The sequence below is a fragment of the Oncorhynchus tshawytscha genome, unplaced genomic scaffold, assembly GCF_018296145.1.
Source record: "Oncorhynchus tshawytscha isolate Ot180627B unplaced genomic scaffold, Otsh_v2.0 Un_contig_15856_pilon_pilon, whole genome shotgun sequence".
Classification (NCBI taxonomy): domain Eukaryota; kingdom Metazoa; phylum Chordata; class Actinopteri; order Salmoniformes; family Salmonidae; genus Oncorhynchus; species Oncorhynchus tshawytscha.
Window position 1 is genome coordinate 94058 of NW_024609428.1, and position 25105 is coordinate 119162.

Consider the following 25105-nt stretch of genomic DNA (forward strand, 5'->3'; position numbering starts at 1 on the left):
ATGCAACATCCGCACCTTCGTGTGGCAAGTATAGGAAATGCAGCTATTATAATAGGTTAGTGCCCTCAAATTCAACTCTGGACCTCAAAGCCTGTTCCACTGTTTTTTTTTTCATTGTTCCCGTCTAATCGGGGACTGATTTAGACCTGGGACACAAGATGAGTGCAATTAATTAGCAGGTAAAAAAGTTTACTCCAAATGTTGTTGAGTCCCGTTTGTTCTTAAATAGAAGTTGTAGTTCAGTCGTGTCTCTCTTAAATATAAAAATAAGCGGCTAGAAGAAGTTGGAAGGAGCCCCACAAACTTCAGTTCACTTTAGAGCAGAATTGATCAATTATAGCAGCTTGTGCCAAACCCTTAGCAGACTATTCAGATTGGAGTGGCAACACGTGGAAACCATACAATTAAAAGGAACTACAACGACCGTTTAAGAACCCAACAACTTGTATGTCACGTTGAAGAGCGTTTGGAGTACAAGGTTTCTGTTCTGTTGCAAAACGTTTTGAAACAGAATCTGCGTATTGAATACACCCCAGGATTCCATCAACTCACCATACCCCAACCCAACAGGTGGCGCTAAAGGTAAAGTGGTACACTTGTGGGTCGAGATTCTATTAATCAAAGAAGAGGTTAGCCAAAAGAATTGTCAACATCACTACCTCAGTGGACACATCTCTTTTAGTTTAATCTGAGGAATTTGTAATTGCTAAAGTAAATAACGCTCACCACTAGGTCTATTGGTTGCTATCTTCACTCAAATCAAGGCGTAATTGCTGACATAATCCACTTGATTACTAGAGGTAAATATTGACAACCTGTTGTGAATGTGTGGCTAAGCTAGCTAACGTTAGGTAGCTAGCTAACGCTTAAAAGCCAGGTATAGCTAACTGTGTTTATTAACATGTTGACTTTCTTTCTGGGGTTAATTATCTAGGTCTCTAACTGCAAGTATTTCACAGTCATTGATTTGCTAGCAAGCTATCAGTTGAAGACTGTTCCAGAACAGTCAGTTTGTTATAGCTAGGCTAGTTAGTGTTGTACCGGTCAATGAAATTACTGTACATTTTTAGTACCCCAACAACTAGTTAGGAGCTAACTAACATTAGCTGCTAAACAAAAGACAAGCTGCCAGTCGGCTAACAAAAGCAGTTATTTTGCCAAGCAAAAGCCATTTGTGTAAAGACACCTGCTAAAGTAGGAGTTCAAATTACAATAGAGCCTTTCTGTTCATGTTGCAACGTGTTCTCTCATTTCACTTCTACTCACTGGCAAGCCTGGTTCAGCAGTTCCACAGCCTGCACCTGGTTTCTAGGCTGTACGACTACCTAATTGGCAAAATGAATCACGCCTGGTCTCCTAGCTAAGTAAATGACTGTCCTGGAACAGCATTCAACAGATGGCTTGCTAGCAAATCAATGATTGTGAAATACTTGCAGTAAGATTTAGATAATTTGGGAGGGGGACACCGTGGAAAGTTACTGCTACGGTAACTTTCCAGTGATTGACTTGACCTGACATGACCACCTAGGCCTATCTGATGACATGCCATTTTAAGATTAGCTACGTATCAACCGTTCCCATTGAATAAGGGGTTTTGTACAGAGTAGCGAATTATTGTTTTTGGGGAGGTCCTGCAGTACTTTAGACTGATAGCTTGAAGGTATCAATAGCTAGCTCCTACTACAGAGACATTACCATTGCTGGATGTGTTTTCTTCTCCAGCCATTAATTCCATTGCACGGTGTACAACTAAAGGATAAATCAATTGGCTTGTCTGGAGTACACAGGGAATCTTTCTGGGTGTTCATTTGTCAATGTCTCGAAGAAGAGGCACGGCTCCCCATTGCTGTCCTACCAGTATGTGTCTTGGATGACTCGTATGATTATGGTGTCATTCACTTGCCTTGTTGTATTTGGAATTCTTGCTGACATGTTTATGTTGTAGACTATGTTCGGCAGCATCTGGGGATACTTCTACACGTCCTTCCTTAGATACTGGCTGAAGTGGTTCATCAGACAGGTGACAGGGAAATGCGAGCTGCAAAGGATTTGTGCCGGCTACAAGCCTGGGGCGCCCAGGACAACGAAAGCAGGTGAGGTTACATTCTAGAGCTAAATAGTGTTCATTAGGGTAACAGAACATGTTTTAAAGCGTTTTGTTACGGAAAAACAACAATTGGCATCTCTAATTGGGCAAGTCCAGATAGTCCTCCCCGTTTTTCCTCCATTCGATGCCCAAAGAACACTACCCAGCCCTTACGAAAAACAAGTTGTCAGTTGTGCTATTCATTATCATTTTGAACTGTTTTTAACCTGTCATTTGATTTTTCTTCATTCAGAATACTCACTCAAGAACTCCAAATCTAAGGTAAATGTTGGAAATCATTCCTTTCACTTGATTTTTACTGAAGCAGGAATGCATGGTAGACTAGTTATCATACAGACAACCACAATCAACTGTTACATTTAACCCACTTAACAAATCCATTGATCAGTACCGCGATGGTTGTTATTCTTGTTATGCTAAGCACATTCTTATCAACAGTTCGTGGGCATTTCCATGGTAACACATTTAGTTGAACAGTGCAGATGCAAAGTTTGGTAATAAAATGACGGTTTGTGGTGTTGTCATTCACTTACCAAACCGTTGCATCTGCACTGTTGGAAGTCGTCGTGCATAGTTGTATGGTTTGCTTAACTTTAAAAAAATATTCATTTTTGTTTGGCATACATTTTAAAGGGAACAATTCTGAGTCTCAGCATCACTCTGTTACTATGGCATTTCCCCCATACAAAGTTAAGGCAGTAGGTAATACATAGTTGGTAGTTCCATCATCTGACCTCAGTGATCATCGTGCGTGTTATGACATCATAGTCTGTAGGAGAAGTACTAACACAAACTCTGAGCTATTACCATGGATGAGATAACTAATCACACCATCTCTCTCCTCTGTCCCTCCATCCTTTTCCTCTTCCTCTCTCCTTCCCTCTCTCCAGCTATTAAGAGCTGCTGTGGATGTGGAGGAGGATGGTTTGGAGAAGCATCTGGATCTTGTCATGAGGGAAAAGAATGTCAAAACGCAGAGGGATCCCACGTCAGTCTTGTTACCCTTTACAGTTTTATTAATATTTTATATAGATTATTTTATGTGGTATGTATTGATGACTAATGTGTGTCTCTTTGGTCCTAGGTTTAAGGTGAATCTGAAGCTGTGTCTCGTACAAATAACAGGATACAGGAACTTATTCACGTCCGTGGAAGAGTTGAGGAAAGAGAATTTTGACTCGGATAAAGTCCAACACGAGGAAATGCTTTTGAAGGTACTGTGGCCGGTCATTTTTTTTATGTCAATGACTAGCATGGAGCAGTGGAATGTTTCTGGATGAGATGATTCAAGATGACTGTTTCAAACTTTTTAATATCATCTCTATTTAAAAGTAAGTGTAAAGTATTAACAGGAATGGACTTGTCTGACTCTACAGTTATGGGACCTGTTGATGCCCGAGGTCAAACTGGAGTCCAGAGTTACCAAACAGTGGGGCGACATTGGTTTCCAAGGCGATGACCCCAAGACTGACTTCCGAGGAATGGGCATGTTGGGCCTAACCAACCTTGTGTGAGTTATGTTGTCTGAATGACTGTCCAGTCCTTAACAATCTAACCTTGCTCATCAGTATTCTGAAAAGTTGTATATTTTTTTCTCAAGTTTAAGCTAGATTTCTTAACTTTTTAAATTTGGTATCTTGTTTATTACAGGTTCTTTAGTGAGAACTACACTGAAGAGGCTCGGCAAGTGCTGTCCCACGCAAACCATCCCAAACTGGGGTAAGGATTACGTAATTACCTCATTTTAGGAGTTGACTGGCCTGTTGAACTCTGTTCTTTATATGTCAGCTATGGTTCTGTTACACATTTCAGTATATTCACTCATCTATCAATAGTTGTGTTTGTTTTAGCTTGCCCAATGTACTGGGTGGGTAGAGTTTCCACATTTGAGACTTTTCCATTAGTCCTAAAGTGAAACCTCTGCCCACCTGGGCCCCAAACAAGCTACAACAAGCACACCCAAAGTAAACCTACTTTGACAACATTTATAGCCTTTTAATGATTATCATATGTGTGTCATGTTTCAGGTACTCCTATGCCATAGTGGGTATCAACCTGACGGAGATGGCGTACAGTTTACTGAAGAGTGGTGCTCTCAAACCCCACTTCTACAACACGGTGTCTGGGAGACCCCAACTGCAGCACCTCCATCAGCTGTTCTGTAAGTGTATGCTAATCTCGCTCAACTCTGTTTGTCAGTAGCATAGGGGATAACTCCCTGCTTCAGGTTACCTAAACCCCTAACTCTGTCTTGGCCTCCCTGCTTCAGGTTACCTGGTGTACAAGTTTGATAAGTTCTGGGTGGAGGAGGAGCCCGAGAGCATCATGGAGTTCAACCACTACAGGGAAAAGTTCCACGACAATATCAAGATTCAACTGCTGGACCCTGCCGTCGCCCTCACCATGACGGATAGTCCAAGAAGTAACTGACCGACCAACCGACTGAACGGGTCTCGCTTGGACCTAATTGGGACCACCAGAACCTCGATACACTACAGCGTACTTCCAAACTAATAAGGGACATTTTGAGCTAGCTTTCCCTTCGATCTTAGTTTAGACCCAATCTACACACTTTTTAAAAATTTGTATAAATTAGTGACTAGTTTTTAGAAATAAGTAAGACCAGGTGACTGGAATTCAATCCTCTGCCTCAAATAATGACCATTCCAATGCTTCAAATATTACAAAAGGGGAAATAAAATAGTAGGGCACTAGTTCTATGTAGTTGATTGGCTGTGTACTTTTCAGTGGACATGGAAAGGAATTACACAATAGTTTTAGAGGAAATGGAGATTGGTAATAATAATATTAACTAGGTTTGAATTTATTTAACAAAGTCAACAAGTGCCGTCTCGCATGTATTCATAATAACTTTGCCTACTCATTCTCATATTTGTCCTTCTTGCTCAGGAATCAAATATGTGTCCAGAGAGGGAATTTATATCGTAGTAGACTTAAAACTAAGGAATAATTTGTTTACCTAATGCTCAATAGTTGTACTACTTACTCAGACACTGAGAGCTCTGTGCATGTTTTAATGCGTTTGAATTGATACCGTCATTGTTGTCAATACATTTCAATAGGTGGTGCTGAGATTACTGGTTATTACGCCGCTGCCTATTCCACACATTCGTACAATATTGTCTTTGCTGAAAGCTGACTTTGTATGGTATTTTGTCTTATTTATAGGCCGTGGGCCCTGATTTAGTTTTTTGAAGATGATTTGACATTTTGTAGACCCAGTATGGATCTTTGTAACGACTGACACATGCCCAGTGTTAATAAATGAAACTTCTGATGTGATGTTTTCGGATGAGTGTGTGATGACTGTCAGCTGTCAGGCCGAGATTGAGATTAAATGGAGCGTGTAATGAACAATACAATACAATGAACACAGACAAACAAAATAAACATATTTATAAAGTTCAATATATTGCAAATTACCAACATCTAAATACTAATTATTAAACTATAACTTATTACATTTGTTGGGGGGGTGATTAAGGGAAGGGAAAGTGGGATAAATAGTCAGCTGCACAACTGAATGCATTCAACTGAAATGTGTCTTCTGCATTTAACCCAACCCCTCTGAATCAGGGTTGCGGAGGGGGCTGCCTTAACCGGCGACCGGGAGTTGTTGGGGATTCAATTTAAGCACACAATACAAGGGAAGCCTTTTTCTACCCGGTCCTGGTAGCCCAGCAGTCGTTCCTAGAGTACTGTATCCTAACCCTAGTACACCGGATTTAAAGGAACAGTCGGCTTGCTGATTAGTTCACATTTGGCAGGTGTGCTAAATACACTGTAGAGAATAGCTAGAGGTCCACAAGGACTGGTTTGAGACCGTAGGAGAAGTATAGGTCAAAATAAATAACAATAGAGAAAATAAAACTTCTCCAAGGTAGATGCACTTCAAATGCACTTTCATAACTCCTTTTTTAACAAAGGATTCCTCATTATTCATACAACATGCTGACGAACACATAGGAATCTTAACGTTATGGATCGTGGTCCATAGTATTGCTGTAGTCTGTCTACACTACATTGTGGGTCCAACTCAATATGGCGAGGGTTTGTGCGCTTGTCAATCCATCATTGCAAAGGGCTCTTTGAACGTAGGAATGAAGTTAACTTTTGTCCTCCATCTTCTGCTTTCCTACCATCATGACTCTCTTGAGCTGCTCAAACGACACAAACATCACAACGTTCCATGAGCCCAGCCTTAGAAATGAGGGCACAAATCTACAGGGAACAAGAGAGGACAAATTAAACAGTTGGCCTGTCTGGGAGAGACTTTCAACTAAAGATCCCTGCGAATGCTCCAAAGTTTTGCTTAGTAGAGTTCAGAGGTGACTGCTGGGAGGAGCTATAGGAGGATGGGCTCATTGTAACGGCTAGAATGTTATAAATGGAACGTAGTCAAACGTGGTTTAAATATGTTTGATTCCATTCCAGCCATTACAATGAGCCAGTCCTCCTATATCTCCTCCCACCAGCCTCCTCTGGTAGAGTTACTGTGTCAAGGTAACCACCCAAAACAGGAAAATCAATGATATATCATTGAGGACTAAAATGTACAACTACATCCAACTGTCCTGTTCTATCAACAGACTGAAGGACACCGGTCTGTTTGTACAGTGTGTGTGACTGTCTGTGAGCTCACCCTTTGTAGAAGGCTGTGGGTCCCTCTTTGGTGGCCATGGTCCAGGCACAGTTGATGGCACTCTTATACTGGCCCGGCGGAGAGTTCATGTATCGTGTCTTCACCACGTCCACCGGAGAGGCAATGCAGGTGGTAACGAAGCCGGCGCCGAACGCAGAAGCAAAATGGCACGGGAGGTTATCTGTGGGAAAACGGTCATCACAACCCCTTTGAAACACTGTCACAAAGATATCAATGGGCACCTATTTTCAGTATGATTAACAATTTTAGATTTTGTGGATACCATGTTTGTAAAAGTCAACTAGCCAGCTAACTAATTCAACCAAAAAGTGCAATTCGTTTTACTAGCCTGTATTTCAAACTCAATTTGCTAGCTAGCTAGCAATGACCAGCGCTGGCTTGTTTCCATAGAAATAGAATGAGAACATGGTGAATCCATTATGACACGTGTAACTAATCCTAGTTTAAAGACTGAACCTTAGATTAACTAGTGGATTAACACAGATGTATAACAGAAATGCTGACACTAAAGTTAATGTTCAAGTAGTGCCATGCAGATACATTGTACTGTATAAGGCCTCTGTCTCGAGGCCTACAGGAAATCATTATCTCTGTTTTATACCGCTTTGTTGTGAAAGGGGCAATAAAAATCCTTTAGATAAATGTTAGCTCCGTGTTATTCCATAGCTGGACAAAATATTATGTACCACTATGTATACTGTTATCAGGCTTTCAAGACACATGAAGAACAAAAGAGCGAGAGGGCATGTGGACTTCTGCCCAGTCAGCTGTCTCGCTGTGACTGTATGCACCAATAGCACCCACTCACCTGACAACAGGTCGTGCCTAAGAATGGCCTCCTTGATGAGGTCATAGGTCACAAGCTCTGTGCAGTTGACCAGAGCGTTCCTAGTGATGTTGGGTAGACAGCCTGGAGTGAACAAGAAGCAGGTTGGTTGGTTAATAGCACCCAATATCTGTACATCCCTGACAGTTATAGACAACAATCGTTGGTCTTTTCAGCAAAATTAAACCACTAGGTTCTATCATTAGTAAAAGGCCCAAGAAAACTCAACAACAACCTGCAAAGCCAAGTTTTATTTTCAGGTGCACTCAAGTTCTGTCCTATGGGATCATCAACTTTGCAGCATCTGCTCCAATCAATATCTGTACATCCCTGACATTGAATGACAGTGACATAGACAACAATCTTTGGTCTTTTCTATGCAAACAGTTCCTATGGGACTCAACAGCATCTGCTCCAACAAACACAATCAATGGGGCTCAAGGTTAGCAGCAACACAACCAATGGAGATATTGGTGTTACTTGCAAATCAACCGATTGGGCCCAGGGTTGTACTGACTAACCTTTCCAGAGCCCGCGGATGCCCTCGTGGTTGAAAATGTGTTTGTAGGCCTGCATGGTGCCCGTGTAGCGGACGAGCCACCCCGGTCAGGTTGACCTGGGCCTGGAAGCGGACCTTCACCACGTCAGTGGGCTGGGCGAAAGACACAGCCATGGCCCCTGTGGTGCAGCCGGCCAAGATACGGATACCAATATTTGCAGCTGGGATAGGACAGGGGCAGACGGGGTACGAGGGTTTGTTAAGTACTGAAAGGATGATGATTGAGGTACTATATGATGCTTCTTCTCTTGGTACAAAATATGTAATATCACAGATTATTATCTCTGATGAATTATCCTAATTTACTGTCTGCTCCGCCAGAGTAGAAGTTTTTGACGTTGTCATAGAAGCCGATCCTGATGGAGGCAAAGCACATCTGTCTCTGTAAGCCCGCCACCAGACCGTTATACAGCGACCTGGGCCCCTCCGTCCGGATCATGGTACTGATTGTCCCAAACACCCCCCTGTAGCGGATGCCCTTGGTAGCTTCCGACGCCACCTTCTCTCCCTGAATCTGGGGTACACAAGTGTCAGTGTTAACGGAGGTCCCCAAAAGAATCAGTGTTACAGGAGGTGCCAGTAAAATTCAGAGTTACAGGAGGTCAGACTCAAGTCTTCAGGGCTGGAGGTGGACAATGAACCATTACCTGGAGTCTGACTTTGGCTGTATCCAGGGGAAAGGTGACCAGGTCAGCGATGCAGGCGGCTGAGCCAGCACTCAGCAGCTTCACCCCCAGGGTAGGGGGTGTATCGGAGGGCTTCATTCCCACCATGGTCCCTGGTACTGCAGAGAGTGAAGGAGGAAGAGGGAAGGATGTCAACACTGCCGCATCTATTCTCTCTTACCATCCTTGGAATTTAGGAAAATGCTGTGCATACTTAGGAAATTGTTGAGTAAATATGCCGGTCAATTTGTTGATTCAGTTTCTAAAGTACAATAGCCTGTGCAGTGTGTAGCCTATTGCTGTGGCAGGAGGGATTTTGTGATATTTGAAAACACATTACATCATAATAACAACTGAACAGCATTGATTATAATAATCTATACAATCAACCAGATCAAATAAACATCAGTTATATATAGGGGTGGGTTGCACCAACATGGATTAACTCAAACTGGGTTTAATCCAGGTTTAAACTGGGTTAAATCAAGGTTTTAGGATTAATCTTGTTGCACCACATTTTTAACCTAGTTTTAAATGAATCTTAGTTCAATTTAAGTCTTCTTCTAAACTAAGTTTAATTTTGTTCTTAGTTTAAATATTCTTGCTCCATTGTTTTAAAATGAAATGAAAATGTAGATAAGGGATTATTCTAAACTGCTCCTGCAGGAGGTTTAAATTGATAAAATGTCTGTGTATGTGCTTCATTTTCAGTGTGAATGCAATCATGGTATCCACAAGAGTGTTAAAGGTCAACTAGCCAGCTAACTAATTTGACCAAAATGTATAGTTTTAATAGCCTGTATTTCAAACTTAATTTGCTAGCTAACTAGCATTGACCAGTGCTAATTTGTTTCCATAGAAATAGAATGAGAACATATTGCTATGGTGAATCCATTATGACATGTGTAACTAATCATAGTTTAAAGATTGAAATTTAGATGAACTAATCCAGGTTGAAAATTAAATGGTGCAACACATCTCAAAAAGAAACCAAGATTTACAAAGCCTATATTAGGTCTAATCAACAACAACAAAAAATTAAACCATGTTGGTCAAATCAAATCAAATTGTTTTGGTCACATACACATGGTTAGCAGATGTTATGCCGAGTGTAGCGAAATCTAACAGGTAATATCTGAGAGTACTTACATTGTTATTAATCCTGTGGTTTAAAATCCGTTTGACTAGCTATTGGTTTACTGCAGGACGTGAGAGCCCAAACTATAGTCCCAGGGAGCCAGCCCTAACCCTGAAACAAGGAGTTGTGCATCCTCATATTTATTTGATTTTTTACTGACTTGCCACAGAGAGAGGCGTTACTGTGTGCAGGAGCATGGGCCAAACCAAAGTCCACTCACTGTCAAGAAAGTCAATGTCCAAATCAACCCTACAGCAGCGCACAGCTTCTAACATTTGTGAAAAACAACACATTTACCAGTACATTACGTTGTAACTACAATACAACATTTAATGGGAATATTTAATTAATCCCAGTGCAATGTGGCAACATTCACCACTCATTGTGTAATGGTACCTTTTGTCATAAACTCAGCAAAAAAATAAATGTCCTCTCACTGTCAACTGCTTTTATTTTCAGCAAACTTAACATGTGTAAATATTTGTATGAACATAACAAGATTCAACAACTGAGACATAAACTGAAAAAGTTCCACAGACATGTGACTAACATAAATGGAATAATGTGTCCCTGAACAAAGAGGGGTTCAAAATCAAAAGTAACAGTCAGTACCTGGTGTGGCCACCAGCTGCATTAATTACTGCAATGCATCTCCTCCTCATGGACTGCACCAGAATTGCCAGTTCTTGCTGTGAGATGTTACCCCACTCTTCCACCAAGGCACCTGCAAGTTCCCGGACATTTCTGGGGGGAATGGCCCTAGCCCTCACCCTCCGATCCAAAAGGTCCCAGACGGGCTTAATGGGATTGAGATCCGGGCTCTTCGCTGGCCATGGCAGAACCCTGACATTCCTGTCTTGCAGGAAATCACACACAGAATGAGCAGAATGGCTGGTGGCATTGTCATGCTGGAGGGTCATGTCAGGATGAGCCTGCAGGAAGGGTACCACATATGAGGGAGGAGGATGTTTTCCCTGTAACGCACAGTGTTGAGATCGCCTGCAATGACAACAAGCTCAGTCTGATAATGCTGTCACACACCGCCCCAGACCATGACAGACCCTCCACTTCCAAATCGCTCCTGCCCGAGAGTATAGGCCTCGGTGTAACTCTCATTCCTTCTACTATAAACTCGAATCAGACCATCACCCCTGGTGAGACTAAACCGCAACTCGTCAGTGAAGAGCACTTTTTGTCAGTCCTGTCTAGTCCAACGATGGTGGGTTTGTGCCCATAGGCGACGTTGTTGCCGGTGATGTCTGGTGAGGACCTGCCTTTACAACAAGCCTACAAGCCCTCAGACTGTCTATTGCAGACAGTCTGAGCACTGATGGAGGGATTGTGCATTCCTGATGTAACTTGGGCAGTTGTTGCCATCCTGTACCTGTCCTGCAGGTGTGATGATCGGATGTACCGGTCTTGTGCAGTTGTTGTTACACGTGGTCAGCCACTGCGAGGGACGATCAGCTATCTGTCCTGTCTCCCTGTAGTGCTGTCTTAGGCCTCTCACAGTACAGACATTGCAATTTATTGCCCTGGCCACATCTGCAGTCCTCATGCCAACTTGCAGCATGCCTAAGGCACATTCACGCAGATGAGCAGGGACCCTGGGCATCTTTCTTTTGGTGTTTTTCAGAGTCAGTAGAAAGGCCTCTTTAGTGTCCTAGGTTTTCATAACTGTGACCTTAAATACCGTCTGTAAGCTGTTAATGTCTTAACGACCGTTCCACAGGTGCATGTTCATTAATTGTTTATGGTTCATTGAACAAGAATGGGGAAACTGTGTTTAAACCCTTTACAATGAAGATCTGTGAAGATATTTGGATTTTTACAAATTATCTTTGAAAGACAGGGTCCTGAAAAAGGGACGTTTCTTTTTTTGCTGAGTTTACATAGCTATCTACCACAGAGTATTTGGAACCACTGGGGCTCTTTTACTCTGTTCACCCCACAGTTACCAGCTCTCAGCCAATAGGAGTTAGGGTGTGGATGACAGGGGCTTAAGGTGGGAGAGTTTAATTGGCTAACAGCCAGATTCATGATAGTCTGTCAAAAGGTAACTGGTGTTCCTGATGAAATTGGGACAGACCAGGTGAGATAGTTGGCTTTATTGCGATTGATTGCCTACTGATAAAGAGGTTTAAACATACCAGGCTGTAGTGTTCAGTCTGGTTTAACCATGTTAGCAACTTAATTATCTACAATAAGTTATATGTCACTATGAAAAATTGTGTTTTTAGGGGGACAAAATGTTTGAGCACATGTTGGAATGTGCAGTTCAAATCGTAATGCTGGCACATGTGGAGTGAAGAGTTTGCCTCTCGGTCAATATACAGAGGTGACAGAAGTGGGAGGGTTGTGACGTGAACTAGGGACTAAAGGTCAAATGGGGCTGATAAGAGTATCGCCTTACAGCAGGGTATTTTCCCTCTCTCCCTCTTCAGCTCAGTTACCTAGAAACGCTACCTTATGTAAAAGACTTAGAAAAACTGACCCTGGGCCTCCCGAGTGGCGCAGCGGTCTAAGGCACTGCATCGCAGTGCTAGAGGCATCACTACAGACCCGGGTTTGATCCCGGGCTGTATCACAACTGGCCATGATCGGGAGTCCCATAGGGCGGCACACAATTGGGCCAGCATCATCCGGGTTGGGGGGAGGGTTTGGCCGGGGGGGAGGGGTCATCGCACTCTAGTGACTCCTTGTGGAGTCAGTTGAACAGTGTTTCCTCAGGCACATTGGTGCGGCTAGCTTCCGGGTGTTAAGAAGCGCGGTTAGACGGACCACCCAGGTTTATGGTAAACACACAGGAATGAGAACTTGATAAACAGAACATTATTGGTTAACATATTACCCCTGTGGACAATGAGGAAAAAACAGTGATTAGAGTATAAACAGAAAATAATCCAGAAAGCAAGAGGGAATTGGGGACATTGTTTGCTACCATACATAAGACTATGCATATACCGTATAGGCTCTGGGACGAATGGTAAAAAAACACTATAATTCAGCATCATACATGATTAATTAGACGTTTATGATTTTATAAATCAAATTATTTATCCTAACACAGAACATTAATTAAAATCCAGTGTTCTACATCAGTTTCCCAAAGTCGGTCCTGAATCAGCTGTGTAGTGCAAGGGCAAACACGTGTACCCAGGGGGGCCCCAGGACCGAGTTTGGGAAACCCCGTTCTACATTCTAATGACCTTTGAATCCATAATTTAGGGACATGATGCGTTTGCTCAGGTCCTGGGATGAACAATATTACGTAACTGCAGTCAAAGAAGGACAGAGAGACGTATTAGCAGACCAGTTACAACTAGACGTCAGTTAAACACTTCAACCCCATCCATTACTAAGTTAATGGATTAATCATTGCTAGATAATGTGTCCATATGCATTACAATGGCAAGCTCTTATTGGTCAACCTGAACCACACCCCCAAGCATCTGCAGAGCAGCACAGCAATGAGAAGAAAGCGAGAGAACAACCTTTGTGACAAAGTCTCTATTTCAGCATGACTCCCATGCCGACACTGCACACCATTGTCGAAGCTAGAGAACTGCAAAGATGTCAGCCATTAACCCTTCACTTCCTTTTACTGAAAGGTAGAAAAGAAAAAAGGTATTTGCAGTGGTGGTATTATTTTTTCTTGTTTCAAATGGAAGTCAATGAGCTGAGTGGACCAGACCCAACTGCTATCACATTGGTGTCTATGGGAGAGCCAGCCCCTTAAGTAGACAGGAACTGACCATTCTTTCAATGATAAACAGCCTGATGAAAGCATCCTCATTTATCCTCATCTTTGGTGGCATTACAGGATTTTGGGTTTAATTCTGGAACATTCTCTTCTCCAGCAGAGGGTGCTCCGTCTCCATCTCTGTATAGGTCCGTCTTCCCCTCTCAATGTCGAAACAGAGCGTATCAATATTTATCCCAGGGGACAGTATGAGCAACCCTAACTGATAAATCCCATAAAGAGACATGAGACATTTTTAATATGTAGCGTAAGACCGTTCATTCTACACTTTAATTAGTTGAAGTGGTACACCTAAAATCATGACCTTTGTACATGACAAAATCATTCACATTGGAACAAAAAAATATATAAAACAGTAAAAATATACAGAGCAAAAAGTTCAAAACATTGTTACAAAAAAATAAGCTTTTGGAGTGTGCTGACGACGAGTGCAGGAGTGGCACAGAAAAAAGGCAGAAAACATGCTTATGGAATTAGAAGATGTTGTAAATGAATTTTTTTCCTGATAAAACAAAGTGCGTGTGCTCTACAGTTCAGTATGCAGGCTAAGCTACCACACAAATTAAATCTAAACAGTTTTCCATAGTGAATTTACTGAAGTACATCTAGTCAGATAAAGCTTTCACCACCATTCATATTTAATTCCATTGCAAGTGTGGTTTATCCTGAAGCGGTGGCAACTAATCTTCCCAACTCTAGAAGTACAGTCACTTCTTCATTGTAGCTAACGGATGCTACCCGTCTTAACCATTGTTTCTTGTGTAAATTAGCGGCTAATAGATTAGCAGTGAGTACAACTGCCCCACAGGTTGCTGTTAGTCAATTAGCCTAGCGGCTAATGAGTTAGCGGCTAACAGAACTCTACAACGACTGAGCAGTGTTCCTCTGGGACTGTGACAGGCCACTCCTGGACTGGGCTGGTGGTCTGTAAGACTTAAACATCATGATACGTAGTAGTCTAACTGGTTTAGCGATTATTAGTAGTAACATGTATACACGACTTCATATAAAGTAGAGCAAGCTCAGCTAATACATGTACAGTACATACACAACAGCTCTGCCTGAATTCCTTTTGAGGTCAAAGGTCAATAAAGCCATTTTTGTCCTTCCCTGGTCCCTCTGCTGAACAGAATCTAACCCTAAAAGATAAAACAGGTTGTTGACATCTGGTAAAATACATTGCTAAGTGCAGGTATTTAAAATAAAATAAAAATCTACTCTTACAGTATTGCACACAAATGTTAGACTTTTCAGTTCTAGCAGACTGTCATTCTTGTCACCCAACAAAGAGGAGAAGACTGAGTTTTTCACGTTGTACATTTACATGACATGTTTCCCTGTTTCCGAAGCAGTCAACCTACAGAGCAAGAGTCTGTCTCTGTAAATTCTCTCTTTTTCATTGAGGCATTAGTTACCCAGACAGGGAGATCTCATAGTCGCTAGCGGACAGTAGGGAGCACCCCACTTTCCTCACATTCTTGGCATTGGTGATACGTGCGGCCACCTCCACTGGCTTCTCGAAGTAAAGCACCAGGGCCTGCTCAGTGAGCACTGATGCCAGGAACTGCTCAAAGGTGATGGCCCAGTCTTTATCTATGCTGGTGCTGTGAGGCAGCCCCCCATCTCTGCCATGGGGCCCACCTTCACCGTGAGGCCCGTTCCCTCCCCCATGGGGCCTGTTCTCGCTGCGCACCAGGACCGTGTCGTCATTAATGTCCTCGCAGTGAAGCTTGTCGTCGAGCTCATGGGAGCCGCCGCTGAGCACCGAGTAGGACGACATGGACGTGTCGTCTTTGGTCTCGTCATCTGAGATGAGCATGGAGGACGATGTCCCTGTGTCCTTCGGGGACGAGTCCTCCAGCTTAATGTCCTCCATGGCAGACAGCTGCTCGCCCCTGCCATCCCTCTTCGCAGGGCCACAGGGCCTGGCCTGGCTCTCCTCCTTCCCCTCTCCCTGGCCCCTCTGCTGGAAGACACCCCCAGGCTTGGTCCCTCCATCTCGGGCTGGCCAACTGCTTTGGCCTCCTCTGGATCATCCTGGTCCTGCTCCTCCTGGTCCTTGGAATGGCAGAAGAGCTTGCCCACCTCGCCCATTTCCAGCAGCAGGCTGGTGACGGTGGCCGTGGCGTGGTACAGCTCCTGCTCCTGGGCGTCCTCGCTGAACATGTTGTACAGTGTCTTGCACAGCTCTATGAACTGGCTCTGAAGGAGAGAGAGAGAGAGGAAGACATACAGGTTAGCCTGGGAAGGAAGACGAGGTAGATTCATTGGCACGACACACACAATTTCATAGCCTCACACAGCCACATTGATCAAGTGGACTCCACTGACTCCCCTGGGGAGGTGGAGTGGTTCTTAATGCTCTTACCTGGTTGAGTTTGGGCAGATCCTTCATGTTGTCCAGTTTGTTCTTGGTGCCCTGGTTCCACAGCCTCAGGTAGTGGCGGTAGTCAGGGGTGTGCAGTTTCTTCACTGTAGAAACAGAGGTGGCTGTTAAGAGTTAAAAGCTAGCAGCCTGGCACACTGACTATTTATAGGAGGCCATAACAACAACTAATGTATGTGCTGTTGTCAAGTAGAAAGTGTTGAATGAATAAGAGAACATGCACCAATAATGCCCTCAATAAACTGAAGTGGCATGCAGGCCTAGCTTGGGGACCATTTAACATGCAACACTCCCAGTTGCACTTTGAGACTGTTCAATTCTATTAGGAATCTATTGCTTTAATGGGAATTTTATTGTCTGGAAAAATCAGTAAGTATATCGTCCCTAATCAGCGACCGTAGACAATTTTTGCTCCAAGAAAACATGATACATAGAAAAGTAACAGTGCTTCCCCTTTTCATCCCAGACTTTTGGGATATGTGTGTATGGAGTCAGATGGTTTGAAATCATTTCAAATAGGAGGGAGATTAGAGAGCTACAGCTAAGTTCCTTACAGTGAGATGAGTGTTCTTGAGGTACAGTAAATAAAGGCCTTTGCAACAAAAAAAGGAACATGAATGGTAGACTTTGTGGCTTAAGGTATTATCATTTAGATTGGAGCATTTACAAACTAGCGATAGATATGCATGTCTCATAACTGTTTCATAGCAGTGCGTACCTTTCTCAGTCTTGAACGTGACCCTGACAAAGCCATCATCCTTCTCGCTCTTGCACTTGGGGTCAAGGCCTGGAGGAAGGGAAAGGTCAAGAGTGCAAAGGTCAAAGGACACATTAGGAAGTTATCTGAAGAAGAAAAAAAGTGGGAGGTTGAAATAGGTTGATGCATGCCATGAGTGGAGTGTGACTGATTGAGAGCACATAAGGCTCTGGTCAACATTAGTGGACTATACAGGGAAAAGGGTGCAAACATTGTGTAACCTCTGGCGTGTTGATGAGGACATGGCCTACCATTGGAAGTTTCCGGGGTGATGTCCTCAAAGAAGTACTGGGTGGCCTCGAAGGCAGAGTCTGGTTCCTGCTCATGGGTCACCTCTGGGAAGGGACAGGAAGATACAACATTTTGGGCCTTACCATTGTTATTATAATTGATAGCATTTATATAGCGCCTTTCCAAGTGCTGTAAGGGGCGTTATCATAACGCCTCAAACACTGCAGTTGAAAAAGTGCAATATAAATTGTATCCATTTATCATTATCTTTCCATCGAGGCCTCACACATCCCAATGTTTGATCATAAGTTTGAAGTAATTTCTGTATCCTCTTCTCGCTAAACATCTGTTAGTTCTCAACATTTTCATTCTGCCAGAGACAATGTTTCCTTGTGGCTGGCAAAGGAAAAAAAAGCTAACCCCATCATTCTGAGAACCAAAACAATAGCTGCTTCAGGCTTTGCTGTTATACAGGGAATTAACACGAGCTGAGCCAGAGAGCCATGAAAGCTCTTCTGATTGAGAGGTAGATTTCCAGCAGAGTGAAAATACTGCTGTGTGAGTCTTGAGCACCATCCAACCGCAGCTTCCCTTCTACATATGCTCAACCAAGCGAGGGAGAGAACAAAATAATTCATCTTTGCTCCTTTACAGTAAATAAATCCAATCCCTATCCTTAAAACATCCTCCCCTCACTCAGTTATGACAGCATATAAGGAGTATAGATTTCCCTCTGGACTTCTTTCCCTCTCTGTGAACAGTACACACACACACACTTACCAGGAATCACATGCATCTTGTACAGGAGCTTCAGTTTCTCAGTCAGATCCCCATGGCATAAAACACCTGAAATACACCATAGATGCGATAATTTGTCATAACATTTCATTATGTCTATATAGACTTAATATCCATTTTGACCAGTTGCTACAATCATTAGTCAACTTCTATTTGATACACCCCCTCACCCACCTCCACCAATACTCACTCAGTCCACTAATAAACTCCCGGAAATTAATCAGAGAGTCTCCGTTATGGTCCAGGAGCCTGAAGAAGCGCAGGGCCAGGGGGTCTGCGTGGGCCCGTTGACAGGGGCCCAGGGGAAGAGCAGGGAGAACAGCCCCTGAACTGCTCCAGGTCGATGCGGTACTGCTCCAGGTAGGGCAGGCTGGGGTCGTGGCGCTCCGTGGGGTTGCTGCCACCCGTTCCGCCCCAATAGCAGCTGGTCAGGTGTTCCGCCTGGAGAATGAAGATGGTAGAAATAGATTTGATAGATTCAACAGGGTTTTAATGTGAATGAAATAAATATATTACATTTATGCAGCAGTTTTCTAGAAAATGTTGAAGTATAAAGAAGCGAGGTGGAATGAGACCAAATGGTGATACCTATGCTAAATGTGGGAAAATGTGGTCGCCCATAGTGAGGAAAATGCATATAGATACCGCTGAATTGCTTTGCACAATGTTTCTAATGGATAAGTACATGATATCAGAGAACAATGTGAACATTGCACAACATTGGGTATTAAAAGTTCTCTACTTCTAACATCTTATACCAGCAACCCTGACCATTAGAACTGTGCTGAAGACTCATCAGTCTTTCTCCATGTCCTCTAACAGGACTGAGCAGTGAGCGTCCGTTGTGTTAATGGATGAAGAGTAAAATGCTGTTGCCAGGGTTTTAGGTCTGTCTCTATGGATATTAAGTACCGGCTCCAACTATAGCCCATAATTCAGCGTTGCCATGGCAGCAAGGCACTATGTGAGAGCTAGGAGAAATGAGACGCCCTGCCAAAGCGAAAGGGAGGCTGAGGAAAAGCAATTCAGGAAGAGATTAGTTCCTTTAAGTTCCTATTGGTTAGAGGGCAGTTCCATTTAGTTCATATTGGCTACAGCATGGCTGTCACTCACCTTGAACAGAACATAGAGCTCCTCCAGTTCGTCGATGCTGAAGGCAGTCTCCGTGACAATGGTTCTGACCTGAAAGAGAACAGTGGATTTAGGAGCTGTGTGAGGAGATCAGAACTAACCAGCATTGAATACAATCAGAAACAATGGCTTAAAATGACTTGAAATCCTCCACACCCAACATCGGGTGTACCATACAGTGTGTGTAATAGCAGGGGTCGTTACCACGTTGCGTTTGGTGGTGTCCTCGATGGTCTGGATGACCCTTAGCCTCTGTTTGAAGCGCATCTGCTCGATCACGTCTGCCCGGATGGAGCCAAACTTCTACAAACAGCCACACGGGACCGAGAGAGAGAGGTCAACACTGCTGCTATCCTACAGCTGGGATATTCACTGAGATTGCATAATCACCAGCCAGAGTAAAGGTCAAAACAGAGTGACAGTTCTACCAGTGAATACACTTGGGTCTAGGAAGCATGGTTGGGCTGAATTCCATTTAAACTTAATTGACTGAATTGACCCCATCTCTGACAGATTGAAGGAGTGATTGAATGACGGTGCCCTGGTCATGTTGAGAAGACTCACCTCGTAGGAGCTGCGGACCAGCTTGAAGATGTCCACCTCCGGGTGGGGATCCCCATCGTCTGTCAGCAGGGAGTGCAGGTGGGGGATGGGAGGCAGGGTGCTGTCCTTATTGGACACGCTGTCCAGGTACCTACACACAAACGTGTCACACAACCAAATCCTTCATATTGACAGCTTATCAATATCAAGCTTTAATTGAATTAAGAAGTGTTCTTACTGCAGTGTTTCAAAACAAGATGATCTCTCGTGTCACTTCCGCCAACACAATTTGACCTTTGACCCGACTCATGGGGTCTGCTCTTTGAGTGAAAAACTAAAGTACCATGACTGACCAGCAAACCCATGTTGAATGACCTAATTGGTTATGGTTAGGATTAAGGTCAGGGCAAAGGTTAGGGTTTTAGTTTTAGTTCAGGTTAGGTTCAGGGTTCCAGTCATGAGTTGGCCTACCAATCATGTCCCTTTAGTCCAGGGCTGTTCGAATTCTGGTACTGCAGGGCTAAAAACCCTTCTGGTTTTCATCAGACCTGGTGCACCAGGTGAATACAATTAACTACCAGGTAGAAACAAATCAAGAAGTGTTTCTGCCCTCCAGGACCGAAATTGAAAAGCCCTGTTTTAGTATCTTTGGCCCCTTGTCGGTCTTCCACCCCCACCCGTCCTCACCTTCCCAGCACGGTCATGGCCTCTCCATCGTCCTTGGCCCCCAGCAGTTGGTGGATGTTGGCGTGCAGCACGCTGAGCGCCAGCTGGAAGATGACCTTGATGCCCTCGTAGAAGAAGCAGTCGACCACCACCACGGCACTCTCGAAGGGCATGACACTGAGGAACAGGGTGAGGAACCAGGAGAGGGAAATGGTAGAGATGACTCCCAGGTCCTGCATGCAGTCGTAGAGTTCAGGGACGTACTCCCTGGCCAGCTCCTCAAAAAACACCCTGGTCTACCAGAGCTCCTGGAGAAAGAGAAGTGGGAGGTTAGCAAGACAGAAAAAAATAGGCCTATGCGGACACTGATACAGTAAGAGGGAGAACGATGCCAACAGATATGCACAAAGACTGAGGGACACATACACACATCTGAACATAAAATAGAGACACTGAGACCAAGTTAAAAATGCAGAGGCTAACACACTAGTAGACCACAAAGCCACCCATTGCCCTACTACAGCCTCATTCCAGAAGCTTCCAACTGACCTACGACCCTGGTGTTGTAGTAGTCAGGCAGCATTCGCTCACACAGAGCCACCAGCAGCCAGAAGGCCTCCTCCTCTTTAGCATACAGCAGCAGCACCGACGTCACAATGTTCATGGCCTAGGAAGAACCACCAAGATTATTCAGAATAATACATTCAACTTCTATAGCGCTTTTCTTTACAGAATCTCAAAGCCCTTCAAAAAGCAAAACAAAAATCAAATTAAAACAGCTATGTGACAGTAGGTCTGGACTACAGTTTTCAGCCTGGGTTAAACGTCTTCAGAGTTTCAAGCTGCCAACAGATGGACTGGCAGTCAAGAGGGAACCACATGGCTTCAACCCGCAGGGGGAACCAAGATTAGGGACCCGCGGGGAGTCAGGACAGCTATAGAAGTGGCAAACTACTATGTGACTTGACCATTTATAAACTGAAGAGCAGTGTGAATGTTTGTGTTGTAAAATAAGTGTGTGTAACAAGCTCTCACAATCTCACTGCAGAAACAGATGTTTGTCCACAAACATAACATTTTGAAGATTAGGCATTCATTCTGAATGGTTAAGGGTTAAGGTTTGGGATAGACAAAAATAGTGCTTAGCGCTGGGATTGAACACGTGACTTTCAGAGCCGGAGCTCGCAGCTTACGCCATCCCTGTCCACAGGACTTAAAGGTAATAGCGCCAACATTGCCCCTAGAGGCCGGTTTTGAAGTAATCTCGTGACGTTCTGCTTTGGCAGTGGATCTTGAGCGACAGGACTGGTGCGTCTGTGTGTATACTATATACCATGCGTGTATACTATATACCATGCGTGTATACTATATACCATGCGTGTATACTATATACCATGTGTGTATACTATATACCATGCGTGTATACTAAATACTATGTGTGTACCTGGCAGTAGCCTATGTTGGGGTTTCTGAAGGCGTAGGCAGTAAGGACCCTTCGTAGGGCAGCGATCCCCATCTCGTTCTGGAAGGCTGGGTGTTCAGGGAGGGAGCGGTGCAGGTCTCTCTCGATCTCCTCCGTGGCCAGGTTGTACTTCCCCATAGACTTCTCTACCAGGTCCTCATAGTAGCCAGGGTGGGTCGCCATCTCGTTGATCGCCCCCTAACGGGGGCGGGATATAGGGACCACAGTTAGTATAGCATTAAACGAGGCCCATTGGCACCAGACCGTCAGCCAATTGCCGTTTTAAAAAAAATGGTCGGGTAAAAGTCTGTTGAATCATAACACCCTCAAACTCACTCTTCTAGCGCAGTCAAACTCAGGCTTATCAACAGTTCCCACTGTGACAGTGAGTGTGAGTAGAGGGAAAAGTATAGAGGATGCATTCAAATTCTGCATCTTCTTCCACATAAAAACACAGCTAGCGAGCTTCGCCAACAGAGACGCTAGGCTAACATGTAAACACACCAGTCCCCTCCAGGAAGTGCAGATGTATGGCTGCCATGGCGACTGCGGAAGGTACCACAAGTAGGTCACTAGGGGACGGAAAGAGCAGGTAGATAGTCGCTAACTGTTAGTGCTGTCGCGTGGGTGCAAGGAATTTCTTCCAGGAAGAAGAGGCTGAAGTATAAAACATTGTTTGGTGATCTCAGCAGTGACTCTCCCTGTAGGCCAACTGGTTCTTCAGGTTTATTTATATAGGTCAGCTTTTCACAGCTACGGTGGTCACAATGTAGGCCTACGTCTCTAACACAACCCCTACATAAGCTGCTGTGTTTGTAAAGCCTGGTTAACCAGACTGACAGTGTTCAGTTTGGCGTACAGTAAGCAGACTATAGAATGTGTGCTCTCACTGTAATATGCTGTAGCAGTGGACGTGAAGCATGCAGCCCAGTTACAGGTTAGATACAGTACGATACTGCTGCTCCGGCAGGAGATGGGAATGGAATGCGTTGCCAAGGCCAAGCTAATGAATGTTTAATGAGGCTACCCAAATCCATATGTACACTGAAAGAAAAGCTAATATTTGACTATCAATAATTTTAATACACCTGGATGATGAACCATTCTGTGCTCATACCACAACAGGGGTTTGGGAAAACCCAAAACTAAAATCTGATGTGTTTTTCCTGTTGTTTTTCCTCCTGTGATAACAATAACTATAGTAATGAGATGTGTGGTCCCACCACACGATGCCGAATGCAGGTTAGGAGTTGGTGTATGAGCACGTAGTACTGTCTATTCGTGGTCTTTGAGTGTGTGTGTATCAGGTCTTTGATACAGAAGTGTGTGTATCAGCAGCGGTGAATGTGGAGATTGAACAGAACCGGGGAGCATAATGTAATATACAAGTGAATGTAGTGCATTGAATGTCAAGAACCGGGGGCATAATGTAATATACAAATGTGCATTGAATCAAGAACCGGGGAGCATAATGTAATATACAGTGAATGTGAGATGCATTGAATGTCACGAACCGGGGACTGTGCATTGAATGTCAAGAACCGGGGAGCATAATGTAATATACAAGTGAATGTGCGAGTGCATTGAATGTTGGCCTCATATACAAGTGAATGGAGAGTGCATTGAATGTCAGCCGGGGAGCATAATGTAATATACAAGTGAATGTGAGAGTGCATTGTGAGATCATGCCCTCACTGTTCTCTGTTGGATGCAGCCACAGCTCTCCCCTCATGTTCTCTGGGATGCACCAGGTCCTTGGTCTTCTCTGTACGGTACATACACACCCCCTGGCCGTACTCAGTGATGTGGTTCTTCCACGCCTGTTCCTTCAGGAACTCCTTGGCCTGGGGAAAAATAAAAATTGACAGTTAATAATCTTGCATGCGTTGAAAAAGAAGAGAAATGTCATAAGACATTTCATGCCAGTAAAGCTCCCCTTAGAGAGAACTACAGAATGATGTTCAAGGACAGAGAGAGCGAGAGAAAGAAAGTAGACACCCTTGTAAAGTAGACAATGACTTCTCTGCAGAAAGCAACATTGTTTCACCATCCTAATCTGGCTTACATTCTTTCAATACATAATTTCAATAGCGAGAGAGATCAGGATGGTTCGTAGGAGGCAAAAAACTCATTACCACCTCATTAAATAACGAGCCAGAGAGCCTTCAAAGCCTAAACAATATTTCTAACTTTCAACACAGACGTATGCAGCACAAATACTCCCCTAGAGGTCTCTGAAGAATTTCATTAAGGCTTTATTTACTTCAATTAACTTGGATTTAATATACTTCCCACACACTTCCCCCTTCCTTGGTCTACATCTGCAACTTCCCTACAGGCCTTTGAACTGTGCAATGCAAAGCCAGCTGGAGGTTAGCACAGGAACAGAACACACTGACTGTAAGCCAAGCTTTGTTTTAGATCAAGGTTGAGACACTGATGGCACCGACAGACATGGCCGCTCTGTTTCTGGCTCCTAAGCAACTTTGCTTTGTTGTGTATTGTTAGATATTACCGCACTGTTGGAGCTCGAACACAAGCGCTTCGCTATACCCGCAATCACATCTGCTAAATAGTTGTACACAAGCAATACAATTTGATTTGAGGCTTGGGAAAAGCCTCAGGTTATTACATGCAGATATTGGATTCCCAATGGCTTATTCAGCATGCAGGTATATACAAGCAATTACAGTTTGTTACAATATTTTGTCACTGTAAATAAATGTATTCAACTCAATTAATTTAGTCCCAGTTCAGTTCCATCAATCATGTGGCAATCATTTCAATTCTCTACTATAGCATCTTCTTGTGTTCGACCACATGTTTATTTAACTAGGCATGTCAGTTAAGGACAAATTCTAATTTACAATGACATTCCTACCCCAAACCAAACCCGGACGACGCTGGGCCAATTGTGCGCTGTCCTATGAGACTCCCAATCACAGCCGGTTGTGATACAGCCTGGATTCGAACCAGGGTCTGTAGTGACACCTCTAGCACTGAGATGCAGTGCCTTGAGACCGCTGCGCCACTCGGGAGCCCCCAACATGTGAACAGAACATTCATTGACCGTACCAGTTTGGGGTTGAACTCCTCCGGCAGCGGCGGCGGTACATGGTCATGAGGGCCTGGGTGGCGGTGGGCACGCTGTTGTCATTGAGGTTAAACTGGCGCTCACCCTCGGAGGAGCCCTCTGAGCCCAGACTGCTGCGTTGGGGACTGCTGGAGAGGAGAGAGCCCTGCTGGGAGTACACCTAGAGGAGAGGAGACACAGATTCAGGATCAGAATTAGAGATTGTTAATGCAGTCAATTATCATGAGTTTATCATAACAACTGTTCTGAGACCTGTGATGAGATGCCAAACTAATATTACTGAGAATAGACCTGG

General features: G+C 43.9%; 3 protein-coding genes across 3 annotated transcripts in view; 1 reads left to right on the forward strand and 2 right to left on the reverse strand.

Moving 5' to 3' along the window:
- The first annotated feature begins 601 nt into the window (after positions 1 to 601).
- Positions 602 to 5410, forward strand: LOC112234703 (ELMO domain-containing protein 2). Its single transcript, XM_024402955.2, has 9 exons — positions 602 to 800; positions 1946 to 2093; positions 2340 to 2368; positions 2998 to 3095; positions 3192 to 3321; positions 3484 to 3617; positions 3758 to 3826; positions 4135 to 4268; positions 4377 to 5410. Exons 2-9 carry the CDS (start codon positions 1949 to 1951, stop codon positions 4535 to 4537), a joined length of 900 nt encoding a protein of 299 aa, XP_024258723.1. The 5' UTR covers positions 602 to 800; positions 1946 to 1948; the 3' UTR covers positions 4538 to 5410.
- A 97-nt stretch (positions 5411 to 5507) lies between these two features.
- Positions 5508 to 10135, reverse strand: LOC112234702 (mitochondrial uncoupling protein 3). Its single transcript, XM_024402954.2, is given in 8 exon segments — positions 5508 to 6349; positions 6771 to 6951; positions 7600 to 7701; positions 8139 to 8209; positions 8211 to 8337; positions 8483 to 8690; positions 8824 to 8960; positions 9991 to 10135. Coding segments are annotated over 7 exon segments (930 nt in total). The 5' UTR covers positions 8950 to 8960; positions 9991 to 10135; the 3' UTR covers positions 5508 to 6234.
- Positions 10136 to 13974: 3839 nt separating this feature from the next.
- Positions 13975 to 25105, reverse strand: part of LOC112238068 (TBC1 domain family member 9) — a 28679-nt gene continuing 17548 nt past the window's right edge. Inside the window, 21 exon segments of the mRNA XM_042315262.1 lie at positions 13975 to 15726; positions 15759 to 15944; positions 16111 to 16214; positions 16847 to 16915; positions 17137 to 17220; positions 17897 to 17962; positions 18105 to 18207; positions 18210 to 18241; positions 18244 to 18355; positions 19028 to 19096; positions 19250 to 19348; positions 19610 to 19739; positions 20276 to 20538; positions 20540 to 20562; positions 20804 to 20921; positions 21699 to 21914; positions 22576 to 22585; positions 23429 to 23461; positions 23463 to 23560; positions 24792 to 24817; positions 24820 to 24970. Coding sequence (XP_042171196.1) covers positions 15154 to 15726; positions 15759 to 15944; positions 16111 to 16214; positions 16847 to 16915; positions 17137 to 17220; positions 17897 to 17962; positions 18105 to 18207; positions 18210 to 18241; positions 18244 to 18355; positions 19028 to 19096; positions 19250 to 19348; positions 19610 to 19739; positions 20276 to 20538; positions 20540 to 20562; positions 20804 to 20921; positions 21699 to 21914; positions 22576 to 22585; positions 23429 to 23461; positions 23463 to 23560; positions 24792 to 24817; positions 24820 to 24970 — 2565 coding nt within the window. The 3' untranslated portion in view covers positions 13975 to 15153.